At 42.4% G+C, this 16,268-nt stretch overlaps 1 protein-coding gene and 1 long non-coding RNA gene across 2 annotated transcripts in view; one reads left to right on the top strand and one right to left on the bottom strand.

Annotated features, from left to right (window-relative positions):
• Positions 1-66: 66 nt before the first annotated feature.
• Positions 67-16,268, top strand: part of DYNC1LI1 (dynein cytoplasmic 1 light intermediate chain 1) — a 30,189-nt gene continuing 13,987 nt past the window's right edge. Inside the window, exons 1-4 of the mRNA XM_033057372.2 lie at positions 67-284; positions 576-649; positions 12,765-12,881; positions 14,414-14,644. Of these exons, the coding sequence (XP_032913263.1) occupies positions 118-284; positions 576-649; positions 12,765-12,881; positions 14,414-14,644 (589 nt within the window). The 5' untranslated portion in view covers positions 67-117. The remainder of the gene's footprint in view (positions 285-575; positions 650-12,764; positions 12,882-14,413; positions 14,645-16,268) is intronic.
• Positions 10,130-15,254, bottom strand: LOC116995062. The gene is made up of 3 exons (XR_004417649.1): positions 14,770-15,254; positions 13,587-13,687; positions 10,130-10,260 (listed from the first exon to the last, which is right to left on the bottom strand). It is a non-coding gene; the product is annotated as an uncharacterized LOC116995062 (long non-coding RNA).

Genomic DNA, 16,268 nt, shown 5'->3' with positions numbered 1-16,268 from the left:
CCGCCCCGCCCCCGCCCCCCGAACATCCGGGTCCCCGCCGGCACCGCGGCGCCGCCGCCCGCTCCGCGTCCCGGGGAGGCGGCGGGGCAGGGGAGGGAGGAGGAGGCAGCAGCGAAGATGGCGGCGGCGGTGGGGAGAGCTGGCTCCTTCGGCTCCTCTTCTTCCGGGCTCGGCTCGGCTGCCAGCTTTTCCTCTGCTTCCTCCGCTGCTTCTACGGCCACGGCCAACAACAACAACGCGGAGCTGCGGGCGGCCGGCGATGAGGACGATGGGCAGAACCTCTGGTGAGTGCCCGCCCCGCCCCGCGGACCCGGGCGCGCTGGCCGCCGCCCTCGGAGCGCCTCAGTGCCCTGCGGGGGGCGAGGGGAAGGGGGCTGGATAATCCCCCCACCCCCGCTTGGCGCTCGGTGCCTTTCCGTCACTGAGCTGGGGGGGCACCTCCCCTTGGCAGTGGCAGCTTCTGCCCTGCCCCCCGCCCCTCATGCCGTAGCCCCCCCATCCCCGGGAGATGGCGAGGGTGGGGACCAGGAGGGAGCGGGAGACCCTTCCTAAGCGCTGTCGTCTCTCCGCGCCAGGTCCTGCATCCTCAGCGAGGTGTCCACGCGCTCCCGCTCTAAGCTGCCTTCGGGGAAGAACGTCCTCCTGCTGGGTGAGGAAAGCATCCTGATCCCTCTGCCTTCCCCTCCGCACACTGACTGCGGAAGGCATCCCGATCCTTCTGCCATCCCCGCCGCACACAGGCTGGCTCCTGAGCCCTCTCTTGGGCGCCTGGAGCTTCCCTTGTTTAGCGCCCCAAGGAAAGGAGGGTGATGGGTGAAAAGGCGCTGTCTTAACCCTTCCTCTTCCTCCCTTGCGTGGCTTTGCTTCATTTTGGAGATTGTCCACAGATGCTTTAGATACGCCCCTCATCGTAGGTACCTCGCCATATCCCCTCACTGTCCTTCCTCCAGCCTGGCTCCCTAGGCGGGGATGGCTTGTATGGGGAGCTGTTATTGTCTCTCTCCCCCGTGAATCTTGGCTTCGGGGGCGTGCGGCTCCCGAGCCCTCCCTCGCCGCAGCCGGCGGTGCCGCTTGCCGGCGCTTTGCGGTGTGTCATGCGGACACAAAAACCGCTTCCGTGGCCCGAGCGGCATCAATGACGGTGCTGCCTGCGGGCCGGAGGGCGGGGAGGGCCGTGCGGGCTCTGCCCTGCCCACTCGCACCCAGCGTGGCGGCACCAGCGGCAGTGCTGCTGGCCCGGCATCTCCACCCAGGGCGTTAGTCCAGCCTGGCCCTCGGCAAGGTGAGAGGTGCGGAAGGGGACTTTGATAGGGCGGTAATGAGACACCCAGCTGCAATTCATGAAGGAAAATGATACGTCAAAATTAAAAGCTTAATGGAAGACAGAGAGAAATGGATGCTTTCAAGTGTATGTGTATGAATAATTGTTAGTAGTATTATTAATGTGGTGTGTTTTTTGTTATTTTTGTTTTCCTGAAAGACTATTAAATACTATTGCTAGTAGGCAACATAATGAGACCAGGTGTATGGTTTTCTAACTAGCTTCTTCTTCCACTCCTTTTGCCAACCTCCCTGTCACTGGAAAGAACCCTGTTGATATTAGGAAACAGGATTAAAACTCAGTAAAGATATTCTTGCAGACTCTGTGAACATTATGATTCTGCATAGTCTTGTGGCTTGTACTCTCTTGAGGTTTTTCGAGTTAGGCTTTTTTTTTCCCTCTGTAATCCTAAAGCAATCACTGTGATCCTTTCTTCCTGTTTTGATAAGCTGAGTGGTTACTTAAAACTGACTGAGAATGAGAAGACTGTGCAAGGATGATGGCATGGTTTTCTGAAGCTCTTACAAGACTTACTACCCTTTAATTTCTTGCTTTGTATGTTATGTAATTAAGTAGGATATTGAGATTGGAAGTTGCAGTGATATTAAACAAAGGAAATATTTCAAAACGATTGACTGCTTTTTATGAGACACTTTGAACCTAAATTGGATGATTGTCCTTACTGAAGTTGGAAGATTCTTCTTCAAGCTGTGAGCCTTGTCAAGAAGATTATACTGTTTCTTTTTCCTCTCTCTTCATAGTCAGGTAATCCTTACTACTCAGTAGCTGGAGACTGCTTCCTTCAGAGATAGAAAGGATATCATAGATTGTTTCCAAATGCTCATTTAGTTGGTGCTATGCAACCTGTTGTATATAAATTTTTACCATTTATATAGAGCTTATAGAATGACTTAATGTGATAGCTTTTTTCCTTTATTTGACTGATTCATTTTTTGAAAATATATGGGTTTATAGAAGAAATTTTAATTCTTGCTTAGAAATTTTGTTTTCTGGAAGGCCTTGATCCAGCAGGGGTAAAAACCCCTCAAATTTGGCATATATTTAGGAAAAAGAATATCAGATCTAAGAACTGGCCAGTGAGGACCATGGCCATGTTTTTCATGAGAATACCTAATCTTTGTTGTTCACTTGCAAGTCATGATGCTTGCACCTGAAGCACACTGGCACAGGCAAAGGAGAGGTCTTACATATTCTGTATTGGACAGATTCAGTATGTGAAGTTCTGTTTGTTTGGATTCTTGATCTGTGTTTACAGTTTCTCTGTTATCGAACATTTCCTCTATGTTTAAGATTTGTTCCTCTAAAGAGTTTTGTACTAACTTTTGCTACTAATACAGATGATTCTTTTCAGTTTCTTTATACTTTCAGTACTTTTAAGCAAAAGGTGTAAAGCTGACCAGTATCTTGATGGTTTTCAGTCAATTCGTGGCAGGTGAATACTGTATAAACAGTCATATTGGTCAAAACTTGCCAGATGAAATACAATTTATAATAACAAATGAGTGCTTATTTTCAGTACAAACTGCATTTTAAAAAATCCCTTAAACCTCCAACCTCTCATGGCCCCACCCTGAAAAACCAACTGGAAAAACCCACTATGTTCTTTTGTTTGCTAGGACAGGTTTTCTGATTTGCCTAAAGCTTTTTTATTTTTCGAGCAGTGTGTGTAGTTGTATGCCTAGTTGTTCTGGGAACCTGTCTGTGTCTGGCATGCTAATTCTGATATTTCAGTATTTATTTTTAGCTCTGTTAACATCTCATTTTTAAGAACCTGGAAAGCAGTTGGAGTTAACCAACTAAAGGAGACTGGAATGCCAAATGTTAATCTCTAGATATGGCACATAGTTTTGTGAAGTGAAGGTTAACAAATAATGTTGCTAATCATTTGCTCAAAATCAGCCCAAAATTAATTGATTTAAGTTGCTTCACTTGCTTCACTCTGACTAACACCACATGTGACATGAAAATTTCCCATCTTTCTGTTCTTGTATGAACAAATAATGGAAGTACAAGCTTTTCTAAACTTTACTGTAAGTCCCTCATGCTCTGATTCCTAGGTAGTTTTGTCATAGTGGCCACAGCTACCTTGTTTAGTGAACTGTACCAGCAGAAAATGCAAAATGTCCATGCTTTCTTAAGGAAGTTGAGTGCTGTCATTGACATTTGTAGCTACTTTTTGCAGATAGCAAAAGCAGTGTGTTTTTGTTGCTCTTGCTTAATTTTTTCTCTTTTTTCTACTTCTCAGGGACTGCCTTTTGCTCACTTGTGTAATAAAGGTTGTTTATCACAGGAGGTGGTTTTTGTGATGAGAAAACCGATACTTATAACTAGAGTAGAGGGGACAACTCACCATTACAGATTATGGATGGAATCCATAGTGCTGTAGAATGTGTGAAGGCTTGGATTCAGAGACCTGAACTAACAGTTTATCCAATAAACTGCTGTATGCATCCAAGCAGTAATGTTCAAAGTCATTCCAGGATGCACTAGAACACAGGCTTCCAGCTGGCAAGAGAATTGAATAGTTGTTTTCTATCTGGCTTTGTGTTTCATACATTCCTCTGTCTCTGGAGCACAGTATATTCTTTGCCTACAATTTTAATTATGTCAAATCATCCAGTGACACTCGTATGCCTGACTCTCTGTGTCTGTATTGCACAATTATGCTTCTACTGAATCACTAGTGGGCTTGGGTTTTTTATGTATTTTACTCGATGATAAAAGCATTGAGTTTACTGGGCAGTGAGAGTTCAGCTGCCTCATGTCCACATTTTGTCTTTACCCCAGACATCTCAATTACCAGGGCTAGGCCTGTTTGAATCTTGGAGCTCTGCTCTTGTCCAGTGGCTGTAAGGATGCTTGGAAAGAAGCACAATCCACAGCTAATTTACAGGTACATTTTTATGTGTGTACATGTACCATCTTCTGCAATTACAGCCATTTCCAGGATATCTTCAAGAGCAGGTTTAGCTTGCTGCTTTCTTCTAGTGGACCTGTGGAATATAAAGAACTTGAAAATTAAGTTTTGATACAACAAATTTTCGTGAGGGTATAAAACCTGCTTACTTAAATTTGTACTCAACACTACAAAAATTGGTTTTTCTTTTATTTTTTTCCTTTTCCAAAAGCTGACAGCTTCATTGTTATAATTTCATCAGTGAAACTGATAAAATATTGCTTGTTCATATAATGCATATTAATCTCAAATATTTTAAATTCTCTAGTACTGCAGAAGTTAACTCAGAGGGTTTCTTTTTGTCCTCTTCTTGCAACTAATTCACCTTCTGCCGGCAATTAAAGCCTTGCAAATGTAGTCAAATTGTGTTTAGGTCAGCAGAGCTATGCTTCTAAAGTGTAAATTGTTTTGATGGGGCATTGACCTAGATAAAATTCTAATTGCTTGTTTTGTAGCTACATTTTTTTAGAATTAAGTAGTACTTCTTTGTTGTGTCCTTCCTGCTATAATACCCTTCCAAAAATCCAGAATTACAAGGATGCTGTAGTAGAAGTCACTTAGAACAGCATGGAAAGTTCTGAAATTCTAGAATTGCATTTATTTTAGTTTGTCTCATCAGTGTCAGAGGTGCTGCTGGTTACTGGATCTATCTCCGAATTGTGGTTCTGTGTTCTCCAGGCAGGTTGGTGGCAAGAATACCAATAAAGGTGTCCTGTGGATAGTAACATGGGATTTTTCTATTTTGGTAGGGACTAGATAAAATACACTAGAGAACTTCCTGCTGTGTTAAAGAAGGACTGAGCTAGGAATGGATGCTGTTCATAGTCACTGTAGAATTCTCTGCAGTATTTCCCTTCTTTGACTGTGAGTCTGTCCAAGCACAGGTAACACTGTTACTTCTGTACCTGTTTCCACAGTCAGGCTGTGTATTCTTGTGGTGCAGGACATGCCAAAAGACTTGCTGGAAGAGTTGTCTGCAATTTGCTTTCTGTCATGTTGAAATTCTGAAGTATAATTAAGGTGCTTCTCAGAAAAGTTATTTAATTTTTCAGTGCCACAAATACACTGAGTGAATTGTTTGTGAGAGGAAAAACTTATCTGGCAGAGTAAAATAAACTTGGAGAAGGAGATGATTTTTATTCAATGAGCAAATGAAAATTTAGTGACAAGTTATTTGTAAACTTGTTATGACCTACTTATTGTGAACTTCCACGTTGGTTTGAGAGATTGTAGAGAAGGCTCTCATCAGCATAATGAATTTTGGTTTTTAATTCTCTGAAAGCAAACTAAATTTAGCTTACTCTGATTATTTTGGTCTTGTTCTGTAGAAGGCATTCTTCAATTAGTGTAGAACGTGTAAACAAGCCTCTTTCACTAATATGCAGCTGTAGAAAAGGCAGTTATTAGCTTGTGCAAGTATTTAATAGCTATAGTGCACATGTGCTTGGTTCTAGTAGGAAGATCATTATGTCTCTACACCACTGTGTCAGGATTCAGGCATTCCACGTGGTGTGGAATAGAGATTGCTCTGGCATTCTGGGAAGGCATCTTAGCCCCATTCGATAACTCAAGTTTCGACTTGATGGCTTTGTTCTATCATATTTAAGCAAGATAGAATTTTTTCTATTAATAAAAATATTCAATATTTTATGCTACAGATATTGGATGTTCTGTATTTTTCTACCCAGAAGCTGTCTTTTGCATTGTAAAAAGTGTAAAGCTGATTCACAAAAGTGTGCTTGGGGATGTGGGGTGTACAGAAGATGCTAATTGGGTCCATTGCTTCTAATTTTGTTTAGCTTTGTTTGAACATGTTTTTTAGCGATGAGTTGTAGAATTCCCCTATCAAGCTGAATTTTAATTGCTTTAAAATGCAAACAAAAAACTTCCTTCAAGGAACCACTAGGATTATAGACTACAAACAAGTAGGCATCCAGGATTTTTCAAAGAGCTGTTAAAAAAAATCACAGTCCTGGATTGAAGAGGGGCAGGCTACCAATAATGATGATACAAAAGAAATGTTCATTTCTTGCTTCTTTGCCTTGATGTATTTTAAACACACTGGACACTTTACAATGGAGAAACAATTTAAACAGACAGTCAAAGCTCATGTCTGTTCTGGAGATAACACATTGATTGTTCTTCCATGTACAGAAATGTCTGGTTATAGGACCAGACAAATTCTACTTCTGTTTTCATTTGCCAAACTGAAAGAAATGTGGAAGTAACATGAGCAGTAAATATTTTGAATTTGAAAATGTTAATTGAAAGTTTGAAGAAATTCTGTAATGGAGAGCCTAAGTCCTCTCAAATGTAATAGTTCATGGCTGAACAGTTGGTGTAGCAGGACATAGATAAGTGCCTGTTTGCCTGCACATACAGGAGATCCATTCACCTGATTGCTCACCCTTCCTGTCTTAGGGGGAATGTTCTGCTGAATTCTGTATTGTTGCAGAACATTTAGTGATACTTGATTTTCTGCTCAGTAAATGTGCTTTTTGCCTGGAGTAGTGAGAAAGGAGGAGGCTGGGGAGGGTTTCTGTTGTTATGGTTACCTGTATGTTTGGGGCAGCAGCAAGAAGGATGTTTTCAAAATCTTTTTTGTGAACAGAGTAGCACCTTGGACAGAGGAGCTTTCAGAACCCCTAACTGAAGTTCATCAGGGGAACGAAGTAGTAGCAGTGTTGGGATAAAAATGAAACAGTGTTTGGTTGAGTATGAGACTTTCCATTTTGTTAACAAGACAGTGAAATACTGTGTGTAAGCAGATTGGTTTGGCTTTGTTTCAACTGCTTCCTAGCCTGACTTCGGTGCAAAATTAAATCTGTTGTTTTTCTTTTACTTGTGTTCAGCTTTGGTGCATAGCACCGCTTCCTAGAAACATCACTTCTGTTTCCTCACTGTTGTATTAATGTGTGAATGCAATTTGGTATAATGGAGAATTTTTGTTCTTTTGTATTTACTCTGCAAAAGGAGGCCTTTTTATGTTATTTGCAAAAGGAAGATACAAAATCTACCTGATTTTTGTTCTACCTTGAAATGCTATATCAAAAATGCTATGTCAGAAATATTTTACTTTGTGAGCTTGTGTATGGAAGTCAGTTGTTAATTTAATTAATCCCACAGTTAAAAATAAAGAAGCTACAGGATTTTTCAAAATTTTGAAATTAAATGGAGGATGATGGTAATTATTCTTGAAGGTGCATAAGGCTCTGTTTTCTATTTTGCTTCAGTAGAACTTAAAAAAAAATCTGTTTCATAATATTAATACACAGTGATGTTTGAGCCCAGGGAATATGAAGTTTTCCCTTTTACCTGAAACTAAGCAGCATTACTTTTTCATATACTTTAGAGATATCCAGAAACAAACAAAAAAAAGGTAAATATCTTAAATGTTTTAAGCTTTGTAACTTGAAAAGCCATATATGAGTATACATGTATTGTGAGTGACATTTTTTCTAAACATATATACAGTAATTTCACGACCATAAGGCGCACTGGACTGTAAGGTGCACCCCCCGGTATAAGGCGTACCGGACTATAAGGTGCACCTTTTTTTTTGCTGTGAAGATCCCTGCGGCGTGCAACAAAGTAACGAATTAGTAACGGAAACCCTGTATCGTGGAGTTTACTGGCAGGGGCTCAATTTGGAAACATTTTTCACAGATCGTTGTAAGCTTTCAAAGGCAGCCCCAGGCACCCTCCCCGTGCAGTGGGCTCTGGCACTCCCGCCCGCCCCCGGTGCCGGCTGGCGTGGCTCGGCGCAGCCACGGGGCCGCCTCCCCCTTGCGGCTCCATGCTGCTGCGGTGCTGTTTCCCCTCACGGCTCTGCGGAGCCGCCGTTGCCGTTCCCTCGCTCGGCTCGGCGCCGCTGCCATGCCGTCCGTCCCTCGCTCGGCTCGGCGCTCCTGCCGTGCCGTCCGTCCCTCGCTCGGCTCGGCGCTCCTGCCGTGCCGTCCGTCCCTCGCTCGGCTCGGCGCTCCTGCCGTGCCGCCTGTCCCTCGCTCGGCTCGGCAGCACAGCCGCCCTGCCGCCTGTCCCTCGCTTGGCTCGGCGGCGCTGCTGCCATGCCACCCGTCCCTCGCTCGGATCGGCGCTCCTGCCGTGCCGTTCCGCCTCGTGGCTCTGTTGTGGCACCATGCTGTTCCCCCTCATTGCTCCGCGGAGCAGCCCTGCCGCCCACCCCTCGCTCGGCTCAGTGGCGCCACTGCCCTGCCTCCCGTCCCTCGCTTGGCTCGGCAGCCCAGCCGCCCTGCCTCCCGTCCCTCGCTCGGCTTGGCGCACCGCCTGCCCCTATCAGGTGTGGCCCCACTGCCCCCAGCACCGCAGCCCCGCTGGCCCGTGCTGGCCGTCGCCCCGCTGGCCGCGCCTGCCCCTATCAGCTGTGGCGCCGCTGCCCCCAGCACTGCGGCCCCGCCGGCCCCTATCGGGCTGTGGCCCTGCTGGCCACGGCACTGTGACCCTGCTGGCCCCTATTGGCTGCAGCCCTGCCAGCCCCTATTGGCTGTGACCCCGCTGGCCGCGGCCCCGCTGGCCTCTATTGGGCTGTGGCCCCGCTGCCCCCAGCACTGCGGCCCCGCCAGCTCCTTATGGCTGTGGCCCCGCTGGCCCGTGCTGGCCGCAGCCCCGCTGGCCCCTATCAGCTGTGGCCCCGCTGGCCCCAGCACTGCGGCCCCACCGGCCCCTATCAGCTGTGGCCCCTCGGCTCAGGCCGCCGCGCACAACAAAGTAACGAAGTAGTAATGCCTCCCTGCCCACGCTGCTCCCTGTGGCTGGGGCCGCCCCCTGCCTTCCTGCCTGCACTGCTCCCTGTGCCTGGGGCTGCCCGCGGCTGACCCCCCATCGCTACTCGGCGCTCCCACGGCACCACCCCCCCTTGCGGCTCTCACTTCCGGGGTGGCAAATGTCACAACTTTGTAGATCATATAAGGCGCACCAGACTATAAGGCGCACTTCCAGGTTTGGGGAAAAATTTTAGTCAAAAGGGTGCGCCTTATAGTTGTGAAATTACTGTACTTTTATATCTGTCCCAGGTAGCAATAAATGTTAATTACATTAATATGTTGTGCATTATCAATCAAACTTCTGTCAGCTAATGGACTTTAATTTCCTCATATATTTCTCTCTCCTCTGAGAGGGAGAGAAGATTCTGTACATAGAAAGGCATTACAATAAAATGTTTGAGTTGTAAGAAGTCTTAAAAATTAGCACTTAGAATTTATTTGATTACAAGATTGCTAAAAACTACCTAGGAGTTTTAGATAAACACTGGTTTGAGATTTTCTGTTTTGGTATTCTTGCTGAAGAATAGCTAAAGAGCAAAAATCTGCTGCTGGTCTTTCCTAGCATAACTCAGTATATTCAAAGTGTGTTGACTTTCCAAGTGTTTTTTAGTATAGGTTGGGGAAAAATACATATGCAGTTGTTATGATTTCAAAAGGTATATGCAACATAGAAAGTAGAAGAAGATGAAACCTCAAGTCTTAGTATGTTTGGTTTCACTAGTGTGGGCTTGGACTAGCTGACCTCAACCTAAACTATTCTGTTATGATTCTGTGTTCCCTTGGCCAAGACAGTTATCTTGTCCTCACTTTTATGATCAATTGTTTGGGTAAAAAGGTGAAAGTCCTTTTATCACAAATTATGGTCCTATTTTTACTTCCTCCCAACTTTTTAAATAATACTGACTAATTTGGCTTAACTATGTCAAGAACTCTGGATCTCCTATGGGGTAGGGCACATTTGGCTAGGCACCTATTTTGAATCTTTGCAAGTGGATCATCCTGTTTGTAAACTAGTTGGTTTATGTATTACTTACTTCAGACTTCACTGATGCATCATTCTGGCTTTCCCTTGTGAAAGATGAGTGCTGCTCTCTTCATGCAGTAACTTGTACAGCACTGTTATATGTGTCAGTGATCCGCCTGCCTGATCTTCATGTTTTGAAATGGTTGAATATTTGCTGAGGACAAGAGAATAGAGACAGACTTTCTCATGAAGCAGATTAAATTCAAATAGTTTTGTGATGGAAGGCTGAAATTACTGTTGTATGTTCATATGTGTCCAGAAATACTAAGTTTACATCAAATCAATTTGTCTTGTGCTGTACTGGTAAAATTTCTTTCAGTGTAGAGGGGAAAATAAAATTCCAGTTCTTACTTTGCCATAAGATATTAATTTAACAGTACTGAACTCCAGTTTATTTTAGGCATTTGGAAATACCAGGTTGAAGAGGAAATGATATAACACAGAGCCATGAGATGGGGCTTGTGGGAAGTAGATTTTAAGTTTACCTGTATTGCTTAGCATGAGCACTTTGTAACAGTAGTTGTCTAGATATTAGCATCTATATAAGTATGTTGTAGTTTAGACCGTTTAGGTGTATCTTTTATCAAGTACAGAACTTGTTACAACTGCAGGTGTTTTTTAGACTTGTTCCAGCTAACTTTTAGAGCTGGTAGCTACACACAGGAGACAGTAAAGTTTCCCAAATTCAAGCAAGTTGAAATCTTTATTGTCATCTGTGTGAATCAAACTGTAGTATGCAAAAGAACTTAGCTGAAAGTCAGCTGTTCTGAGAAACTCAGAAAGCTCTTAAGTGCAACCCCTTATAAAAAGGAATAACAAATTTTGATTTGTCTTGCCTCGAGCCTTCTGCTGGCATGCATTAATTGAAGGTGCCAATTCAGAAAGGTAAAATAGCACAATGAATCGTACAGACATTGTTGGCAAAAGTTAAAGCAGCTTCATAACATGTCAGAGCAGCAGCTAATAAAGTCTTCTCAGTTATTTGTAGATGACAATTTTAAGAAGTTTGGATAAGTACAGAGGTGAGGGCAGAGGACGAATTGTAATTCATCTAGGGTGATGAAGCTTGAACTCTTCACTTCTTCATCAGAATTATTTAAAAGATATTCTTACAAGAGGAAAAGCTTGATGTATGACTAGAAAATAGCACTGCTTTCCAATGGTTATCTAAAACTAGCTGTAATTGTTTGCTCAAGTACATCTTGATTTAATACAGGAGCTTACAAATGAGCCTTTAAATTGTGGAAAAGTTAAAGGGGTACAACTTAATTTTTCATTTAACTTGTCTATACTTAACTAGACTTCAAACTTCAGTTCTGGTCTTATTTCTTTGTTGAAATATATTTCATTTAAAATACATTCGTTCCATTGAGTAAAATCCCCACGGCACCTTAGAGTAAGCAGTCTTATGTTTTCCAGTGTTAGTAAAATACAAAAATAAAGCTATCCTCTAAATTGAAGACTTTGTGTGGCAATCCTGGGGATGATATGTTAAGCGAATTCAAAATCAGTCTATCAAAGTATGATATCTCTGTTCTTTACAGTGGTTATGGCTATAGTGTTTTTAATGTAGCTGTAGTGACATCTATAAGATCATGGTCAGTTGCCTTTAAAGGGAAAACATCATTATGTTTACCAGTGAAAATTACTGCCCTTGAGCTTGTGTCTTTGTTATGTGATTAAAAGCAAGTGTTTACTTACCCTCTATAGGAGAGACTTGGGGAAAAATGTTCTGTTTGACACAAAATTGATAAAGTGCTTCTTAGGGACCTGGGATTAACCTTAATTTTACAAGATGCGAGTGCATTTCAAGTATGTAAAAATGCCTGTTACATACTCATCATTCTGCAAATTAGAGAAAAAAGCAAACTGGCAACCTCCTGCTTTGTGTCCAAATTCAGCTTCATTACTCTTTTGAACTGGAAAAAATGCACGTGAAGTTTTCCAACACTGAGACCTATGACTAAAAAACGAAGTTTTTCAAGAAAAGTCTCTGGCTGTGGTTGAGGTGTTTACATGTGCATATGGTGTAAGGTTCAGTGGTTATCCAAGTTTCCTTTGGAGGGGAGAGAATAAGAGTGAATGGGTCTGGATTGCAGGCTTGTCTCTGTGCTATCCAAATACATACACATGTATTGTAAGGCAGTGGGCTTATTATTCGTCATTTCTTTTTAAGGTTTCTTGAGATCTCTAACAGAGAAAATATTCAAAGAAACTGATTCATAAAAGCTGAGGTAACATATTTGCCATCTTCAGTGTGCTTTTTGGAATGAGAGAGTTCTTGACTATAAAAGGAGCTTACTGTGAATTAAACTCTGTGTTAGAAAAACTTTGGTACTACTTTGGTTGTAGTTGAAAGACTGAAATTTTTTTAGGTGCTTAACTACTCCTTAGCATATCCTTTTAAAGATGAGTATAAGAGCCTATTTCAGGTAGCATAGTTGGTGGGATAATTGCATTTATCAATAAGTAGAAATAATATTTGAAACTGAAACATGCATTTAGAGCAGATGGATGATTTGGGCAAAACCTGCTGTATTTCAAAACTCCAGTGAGCTCAGTAATCCTGTTAGGATATGGTTTTCTTCTTGCCCCAGGTGGTTTTTAATATGTAACTGTGATTAAAGACTGAGTGGTATCTTACTTCTGTCTCTCCAGGTGAAGATGGAGCAGGTAAAACTAGCTTAATAGGAAAAATGCAAGGAATAGAGGAGTACAAAAAAGGAAGAGGAATGGAGTATTTGTATTTAAATGTGCATGATGAAGACCGAGATGGTGAGTCCGTATTTGTAACAATATCTTAAACTAATTTGAAAGCAATGGTTCAATAGTGTGATATTTTAAATGACTGTGGAATGTTTTTCTGTTTATAGTATGCAGGAATCCATCCAGCTTATTCCAGAACTGTTTTGTATCATAAGGAAGTTTGTGTAATTTCTTCTGTAGCTACCAGGAATGACCACTTAAGTGGTAGAGGAGGAGAGGAACCTGTCAAAAGAAAGAGCTAAAAAGAAAGGCCCAGGGATGCAGACTTAGCAGGAACATTCTGAATAGATGTGCGTTTCTCAGGCCTAGAGGAGAAGGTGTCCAGTCTTCTATCTTCCGTTTCAATTGCTGTGGCAAGTAGTTGTCCTGAACCTACAGAGAATCCTTTGTCTTGCTGGCACACAATCTGCAAGACTACTGTCATCGACAGGAAATTGTGCACAATGCTAAAGGAGATTTAAAAATAAACAAGAAAACCCACAAACTTGGGTGAAGGTATATCTAGAAAGGAAAAAGGATGTTTAAGATCCTGTTTAATATCCCAGTACCTGGAGTTATAGTATGTGAATAAGGATATACTGGAAGCTTTGGAGAAAAATGGAAACTCTTGTGTATACTGTAAAAAAAATCCCAAACATGTGAAGGAAAACTAGAAGAAGTTGGCCCTTTTTTTGTTTGGTTGGAGTTTTTTTTTGTTTGTTTTTCTGAAATTACCTGCTTTCCTGAAATTCATGTCTGGGCGTTGGTCTCAAAGATGGTTTGGAAGCAGATTTAAGAAGATTGGGAGTTTGCTTTAAATGTCTGCCTTGGAACTTCTGTAACAAGTAAAAACAAAGTTACATGAAAGGAAATGTAACTACATTAAGCCAACTAATTTTGAATCAGTATCTTTTCTTTTACTGCAAATGTTTGTGAATGTGTAGTATTGTGATATTTTGGGGGGGGAAAAACAGTGGGATGATCTATTTGTATGGTGATTGTCGTTTTGCAAATTGGAAGAGTAAACTGTCTGTTAATTCAAACTCAGTCATTAAAAACCTACAGTTCTTCAGATTTTTTGAGTGGCTGAGGTACAGTCTATATGCTAAGAGTTATCCAGGCATGTCAGATGGAGTTTTAAAGAGGAGATGGCAGTCCTTGAGAGCTGGGCAGGCCAACAGCTGCAAAAAGATAGGACTGAGTTCACCCAGTTTTTCTCATCTAAGTTGCATCTTTGAAGAAAATGTTTTCCTACTCAAAAATGGTGAACAACTATTTTGGAAATGTTGACTGCTTTCTCTGGATCCTCCCTTTCAGATAATGTATTTAAGATCTTCAGTTTTCAGCCATTAAATATCAGGGCTTGAAAGAGGAGGAACTTGTCTCCCTAATAGCTGCAGATTGCTGTGTCATTATGTGTGTTCAATGGACTGAGAAAGCATCATCTGCTTTCTTCCTTGTGTTTTACATGTCCAAAGAACATTCAATAGCCATTATATAGTGGTGTGTGTTTCAAGTAAATCTCATTAAATGCTTTTCCTTTTTTTTTTTTTTTTTTGTAGACCAAACAAGATGTAATGTATGGATTTTGGATGGTGACCTGTATCACAAAGGTCTTCTTAAATTTGCAATGGAGGCAAGCTCTCTAAAGGACACTCTAATTATGTTGGTAGTAGACATGTCTAGACCTTGGACTGCACTGGATTCTTTACAAAAATGGGCAAGTGTTGTAAGAGAACATATTGACAAGTTAAAAATTCCTCCTGAAGAAATGAAAGAAATGGAGCAAAAGTGTGAGTATTCTGCAAATACATGGGAATCCATTTAAATATGCCTAATGCTTTCTAATGCTTTCCATTTAATCTCTCCATTGCAGTCTTTTTCATTCTTTGGAAGTTTATTTAAAATTAGAACTTACCAAGCAAGTTTAGTTTCAGATAAGTCTCAAGCAGCTATGTGAACAATAGTAGTACTTCTTTCTAACAAAGTAACAATGGAGGGGGAAAAAACTTCCAGAATGAACACAGCTGAAATTACAGAAAAAAAAAAAAATCTAAGCATTCAATTTTTCATTTACTTGTTTAAAGGCAGATTATTACATCAGCTTCTGAACTGTTCCTGTAGTTAGCCAGTTAGAGAATCTGGGACCTATTCTGTGCCTACCAAAAGCATAAATTTTGAGAGAAGTCATGGCAGCATGGCCACGTCTGGCCTCTTTCCACTTGTAGAGCTTTATTGTAATTATTATTGATGTTAACAGAGCTAGGTATTTGTTACTCTGTCAGTGTCTTTCTCAAACTGGCTAGCTGAACTCACATTATAGCTCCATATTACAGTAATTTCTCGATTATAAGCCGCACTATTTTGACTAAAATTTTGCTCCCAACCCGCAAATACAGCTTACACTCAGGAGTGGCCAATATATGAAAAAAGTTCTGAAATTTCCAAACTCGGAAGTGCAAGCCAAGGTGCCGAGCCGAGCACCTACCAGTAAAACCCGGGATTGCGCGATTGTTACAAATTGGTTACTCTGTTGTGTGGCGGGTGGAGGTGGGGTCCGTGCTGGCAGCGCGGTGGCAGGGGAGGCAGGGGCTCCCTCCTGCCGGTCCCGCGGCCTTGGGGAGAGGCGGGGGCTCCATGTGTCCCACTGCCGCTGCCGCCATGGGTGCAAGCAGGCTCCATGCCTCCCTCCCGCTCCTGCTGTGGGTGCAAGCAGGCTCCGTGCCTCCCTCCCATCGGCATCACGAGGCAACGCCGGGCCAGGGCAAGCGATCCTGTGATTCCGTTACTAATTCATGATGTTGTTGCATGCAGGTGCTCCCTGCGAACGAAAATGCGGCTTATATTCCGGTGCGGCTTATACATGGACAAAGACCTAAACATTGCCGACACCCAGACATGCGGCCTATAATCAGTTGCGGCTTATAATCGTGAAATTTTGAGCAATCCTTTGCATTTCCCTTAGGGTAGTAGAATTTGAGTCTACAAGGAAGACATTTGAGAAAGCTGAGTGTTGAGATCAAATTGCATGATTAAACTTTCTTTTTAAGTCTGAAGTTGCACTCTAACTGGTACATTCTTAAGCAATGAGTGCTTATGCTAATTCAGAAGTGCAGGTTGTAGCTGTGCTGTGAAGTGGAATGTAAGGTGACAGTTGTAGATATTCTGGAATGAGGTATGGGGAATATTAGTTGCTGTGTTTGTCCCTTTAAGAGAGAAATTCTTCTAAGGGAATATACGATCCTTGAAAATCGTGTCTTCCACAAGAAGTTGTTTTAGCTAGGAGGAGCTGAGCTCTCTTGGATATGTTTTTTGGTTTGGTTTTGCATGTTAGTGCATGTGTATTAAACATCCTCTCAAACGCTTTCAGGATAGGATTTTGCTGGCTGAAACTATGAATACAGTATCTGTTATCAA

This window comes from Catharus ustulatus, chromosome 1 (genome assembly GCF_009819885.2).
Source record: "Catharus ustulatus isolate bCatUst1 chromosome 1, bCatUst1.pri.v2, whole genome shotgun sequence".
NCBI lineage: Eukaryota > Metazoa > Chordata > Aves > Passeriformes > Turdidae > Catharus > Catharus ustulatus.
This window is presented reverse-complemented; position numbering and strand designations above follow the sequence as displayed.